Source organism: Phragmites australis, chromosome 14 (genome assembly GCF_958298935.1).
Source record: "Phragmites australis chromosome 14, lpPhrAust1.1, whole genome shotgun sequence".
Lineage (NCBI taxonomy): Eukaryota > Viridiplantae > Streptophyta > Magnoliopsida > Poales > Poaceae > Phragmites > Phragmites australis.
The window spans coordinates 2,378,095-2,384,144 of NC_084934.1; the positions used below are offsets into that span (position 1 = coordinate 2,378,095).

At 43.1% G+C, this 6,050-nt stretch overlaps 1 protein-coding gene across 1 annotated transcript; it reads left to right on the forward strand.

Annotated features, from left to right (window-relative positions):
* The first annotated feature begins 3,890 nt into the window (after positions 1–3,890).
* Positions 3,891–6,050, forward strand: LOC133889988 (transcription factor JUNGBRUNNEN 1-like). Its single transcript, XM_062330420.1, has 3 exons — positions 3,891–4,422; positions 4,819–5,117; positions 5,371–6,050. Exons 1-3 carry the CDS (start codon positions 4,152–4,154, stop codon positions 5,809–5,811), a joined length of 1,011 nt encoding a protein of 336 aa, XP_062186404.1. The 5' UTR covers positions 3,891–4,151; the 3' UTR covers positions 5,812–6,050.

Below are 6,050 nucleotides of genomic sequence, written 5' to 3' on the forward strand. Positions count from 1 at the left end.
GGATGAACTTCTTCATGATCAAAGCCAAATCATCATCATCAAGTGTGTCCACCTGCTCCTTAGTGATAGAAACCAAAGAAGACAATGCAAATCCACTATGTGAAGGGTTAGCACAAGAAAAGCCACCTCCAGACTGACTACTACCACTATGTCCTAAAACCAATATCATGTTCTGAGACAAGGGGTTTATTAGTCCTATCCTAGCCGCCTTGGCTATCGCGGTGGATTTGAGTTTACTGAAGAGTTCATCACAAGTTAATGTATCATAACTGGATGACTCATCAATGCTCGAGATCTTCACTTCACATATGTTATGATCAAGAGTATAGAGAAGCTTGATCGTCCTCTCATAGTCAGAGTAAGGCAAAACTCCAATCGATCTGAGATTGCTGACAATCCTATCAAATCGAGCAAATATGGCATCCAAAGATTCTCTGGGGCTCTACATAAACATTTGATATTCTTAATTGTATGTGCTTTATCGTTGAGCCTTTATTTAGTTAGTGCCCTCATGAAAGATACTAAGAGTGGACCAAATCTCTCGGGTAGTACGGAGGTGTTAAACTCTATCCAGCTTATTATGACTCAGGCTTGTGAACAATATATTTTTAGTCTTGTTGTTGACTTCATATTGTTCAATCTAGGCCTGAGAAGTACGAGCGACAAAAATCTCATAGTTGGAGCCTACAATCTCCCATATTGTACTTTTCTGGTTTAAGATATAAATCTTTATGGGCACCTTCCAGTACGAAAAGTCATAACCTTCAAATAGAGGGATCTTCTTATGTCTCTCCATTGTCACCTATGGATCACAAAGCCGGTCAAGCGTACACGACCATGGCGCAACTGGCTCAGCTTGACGATGCACGTGACCATGACTCAGTGCTCTACAAGGGCTTTATGGCTCGCTGCTTTGAGGAGGCTCGGCTGTGATGAGATTGACCTTCGCTTAGCTTCCTCCACGCTTGGAGATCGATGATGCACACGTGGCTTGAATCGAGAGGGGTGCTGCCAGAGGAGAGATGTGAAACACGTGTCCAGAGTTTTTTTTTTCCACCAAACACACCCTAAAGTGGCAAATCCTAGATTCCTTTTAGAAAACAGAAATATGGCACTGTGTACAGTCACCCCTTTACTTAATTTGTGTTTTCAAGCTAGAGTTATCAAAGACAGAAATATAAACACATTTTGTTGACTCAAAAAGTGCATAGTCACATTAAGTGGCTACATATATACTAGTTGAAATAGTCATATAGCAATGCAAACCTTCTCGGCTTGTCACTCACATACATACATACATACATACATACATACATACATACATACATACATACATACATACATACATGCATACATACATACATACGTATGTATGTGTGAAACTAAGCTGCCTTTGCGTGCACATTCTAAGTGAGTTTGCAGATATTAGAAACCATTGGTCAATTATTGGTCATGGTAAATTAGTAGATTTAATTGCTCGCTCTTGCTAATTGATGTCCATGGCTCCACACGTGAGATTAATACGTACCAACAACAAGTACCTGTCACGTACTTACCATGTATTGGAAAGTTACTCTTTTGTGTACTTCCTTTTGGAAAGTTACTCTTTTGTGTACTTCCTTTCGCATCCGTGAAGAGTCAAGCAATGAAGGTTCCATGCATATTGCCTATACTTGTTGCACCGTCCTTGACCACACAAACCGCTTTAATTTGCTCATATTTACATTATTGAAGAAAAAGTGTAGAAATTTATGGGGTTCTCGTTTGGCACATAAGGCGAATTTTCCTTTGGTATGCTGATGCGGAGTTCTAACAAACCCTAGCTAGTCCTAAGAAAAAAACCTAGTGTTTTGTTGATGACTACAATTTGCATTTTAGCTAGAAATTAATGTAATTATCCACCACTTGCTCGCTGGTGTAAGTGAACTTTTGGTCCAAAGCAAGGGTAGTCTTATTTAGAGGGAGTGATTTCCAACGTATGGGATCTTTTCTCATTGTAAGAGACCTCTTGAAACACAATTATTGTAGGAGGGAGAGAGAGAGAGAGAGAGAGAGAGAGAGAGAGAGAGAGAGAGAGAGAGAGAGAGAGAGAGAGAGAGAGAGAGAGAGAGACCTCTCATTGAATGTTTGTTGTAAGCAAAATAAATAAGAAAACCACAAGGAACACGATTTAACGTGAAAACTCCCACAATTAGAAGATGAGTCGTGCAAAGAGACATTATCACTTTAATATATAATAAGAATTATGCTACGTCGATTCTTTTTATCTGGTGTGTCTGTTGAGCATGATACAAAAGAATTCCTTGTATAAAAAAGTAATGAAATTTGGAATGTACTCCACATGCCTAAAGCAAACATATACAGTATCATTTCTTTAGAATCCGGATAGAAACAACAACTAACTCACTGTATTTATTTTTCTCTTTTACGCAATTATCATGCTTTGGGAAAGTGCCAAAGGGACAGAGATTTTTTTTTGACATAAGAGGTACCTAAAAGCAAAATAAAGGTTTATTTACTTGTCCAAGTAGAGCGTCCATTAATTTCTCACTGATGGTGGGCCCAAGTATATTTTCTTAAGCTTATTACCTACTGATTAAGTTGACGACTTCTCAAGATTTTGCCGCCTTTGCTCTTCTCCAACAACAACGGAAGAGAAAAGTGTGGCCTATGAGAATAAATCTTTACCATTATATTCCAACTTGTGCTTTGGTAGTCCTTCTATTTATTGTTAGTGAAGAGGGGAAAAGTTAAAAGTTTGAAGACTTGGTAGTTGATATATACCTGGCATATTATCATGGTACACCACTTCACACGACGAACGCAACTTTCAACTTTTCCAAGTAGGAAAAATAAAGGGGGACAGAGTCAAGTGGATTATACTTTCCAGCATATTCTCGAAGTGAAAACTACGAAGTATTGACTAAGTAAAAGAACTCGAGAAAACTAGTACGAATGGGATATGATGACATGTGTGGTGACCGGTATGTATAGCTAAAGGATACAGTATATCATGATTAATTATTGTGCATATTTGGATAAACATTATTACAATGGAACACATACAACAGGCCCCTAGCTACTTGTCAGAATTATCTATGGGAGAATTTGTTTCTTATACATTTCTCGAACAGGATGGTTTTTTGGGGCCTTTATAGTTAACTAACACAATGGAAATATATTCAGATTTGAACCTAAAATACATTTCGATCTTGACATGAAAAAGAAAATGATCGAGCAACTAATATTAGTGAAAAAAATGTAAACCCAGTCGGTTATAAAATCATAATCATTATCGGTTTCGAAAAACTAATTATAGAAACTGTTATCACAGTCGGTTTCTTAGTTTAAGCCGCCAGACACGGTCCTGGAGCCAAGAACCAACTAGAATAATAATGCATTATCTCAATTGGTTCTAGAATGGAATCGGCTATGATATACGGTTATGGAGCCAAAAACCGACTAGAATAATAATGCATTATCTCAATTGGTTCGTGTAAGGAACTGACGAGAATATAGTACTTGCCGTGGTCTAGATCAATAGATTGAGTGATCTAGTTCGTTCGTTCGCTTGCACGGTAAAAGACAATTGAAGTAAAAAAGCAACCAACCATTGAAAACCACCGGCTTAGCCTCTCTCGATTACCAAGTAAACTTTGACGGCGCGTCTCTGGGCGTGGCAAAATGGGGCAGGGTGTATGTCTTGGCTTATTGTTTACCCTAAGGCAACACATAAAAACATAAAGAAAGCAGAATCACCACGAGTAATTCATAGAAGAACGTCATCAAGAGTTCAAGAAAAGACAATATGGTTGGTAGCCTAGCTAGAGAAGTCAGACCATAGCTTGGACCAGATATGCATGAACCTTCATGATTCCATCCTAATTCACAATATATATAGTTCCAGGACAACTTCAGTACATCCATCCATAAGTTCTATACAGACAGTACAACTCGACGTCTACGGACGGCCATCTCGATCGTCGATCAGTTCATCTTGCAAGAACATCGGTTTCCACTTTTTGTTCAAGACGAGAGTAGCATATATAGCATTGCAACAAGAGGAAGAAGCTGCCGACAGCACGTCGCGTTCTTGACCAAAGAATTGCAAGAACCAAGCAGAAGCATCACATCAAGTAGTAGGCCGATCGATGGTGCAAGAGAACAAGTACTTAACAAAGCAGAGCAGCATGGGCGCCGAAATGAAGATCAGTGACCATGGAGAAGGAGATCAGGAAGAGGTGGTGCTTGTAGGGGACGAAGACGATGAGCAAGGCCTGGTTCTACCCGGGTTCCGCTTCCACCCCACCGACGACGAGCTCGTCAACTTCTACCTCCGGCGGAAGGTGGCCGGGAAGCGGCTTAGCATCGAGATCATCAAGGACTTCGACATCTACAAGCATGATCCTTGGGACATCCCAAGTAAGAAGCTAACTTCTGATATCTAGCTAGCTACTGCATATTATTATGTTACTAAGCTTCGACATCATGAACTCTCAACAATTTTATTAGTACCGTCACACATGACATCATGAACTCTCAACAATTTTACTAGTATCATACACGCCATTCGATCAGCTGCTAAGCTTCTAATATCCAGCTTGCTTTGACATCATGACCTCTCAACAATTTTATTAGTAACATGCATCACGTGTATATATAAATTAATTCAAAAAAATGATGATGCGTGTAGCATATATCATCCTTATTTTTAATTTCTCATGTCCTTGATCATGTCAAGATCAGCATAGCTGCATAGATTTGTAGAACAAGCATATTGGAGCAGAGATCCTGACAAATATTTTTGGTGCAATGCAGAGGTGAGCACGATTTCCGGGGAGGAGTGGTACTTCTTCTGTCTGCGGGGGAGGAAGTACAGGAATAGCATCCGGCCCAACAGGGTCACCGGCTCCGGCTTCTGGAAGGCCACCGGCATCGACCGCCCCATATACTCGGCCGCCACCGGTCGCGCCGGCGACTGCATCGGCCTGAAGAAGTCCCTCGTGTTCTACCGCGGCGCTGCCGGCAAGGGCACCAAGACGGACTGGATGATGCACGAGTTCCGCCTTCCACCACGCCCGGAGAGCGACCACTCCTCGCCGAGCACGCAAGAAGCGGTACGTGAGCTCGCAATCCGTCTCTCTATTGAGTGTTGCGTGCACCAATTGACCGGTCATGTACGTCCGGACACGACGACACGCCGGTGAGCCATCAACAAGTGCGTGGAAAGGACGGCTCTGTACTCAGGCGCACACGTTGCGGCCGGCGCTGCACTAGCACCGAGACGTGCCATGTTTCATGTGCACGCATGCTTTCGTCATAGTTTCAGTGTGACTGAAACTGAACTGACCTTGTGCCTGAAAAATGCAGGAAGTGTGGACCATCTGCCGGATCTTCAGGAGGAACATCACCTACAAGAAGCAGCCGCAGCAGCAGCAGGTCGCCGGCAAGATGCCCGACGACGCTGCCGCCGCGCAGCCCGACTCGAGCTCCATCACCGGTAGCCTCGAGTCGGACACCGGGGACGAGTACATGAACCGCCTGCTGCCGCAGGCTCCGGTGGTCAACAACGTAAGCAACGGGTACGACAGCCGCCAGTTTCAGGGGCAATGGAACAGTAGCCTCCTGCACGCGGCGGCCACGGCGACGCTGCCTTCGCCGACGACGGCCAGTACATTGCATCATGGCGTGCTTAGCAGCCCGGCCGCGCTGGACGACCAGTACTACAAGGATGGGTGCAGCTGGGACGACATTGGCAGGATGGTGATGGAGCTGACCAGTCCCAGTGTGTTCTATGATTGTAGTCTGTAGATGCCCCTAGGAGAGCTGCAGTTGCAGTCCAGTTCTTGATTCAGAGTTCAGAGAGCAGCTACACCCGCCGACAAAACACGAGACTGACACGTGGGGCCCACGTGGCAAGTTCTCCAAGAGTGTGCTGTTCTAGCTTATAGGCTTATAGCATAGAGCCATAGACTTTTCTTTTTCGAGAATGTGTAATGCTTGTATTTTTTAAGAAAGGTTCTCGTACGAATGCGATTTTTTCACAGAAA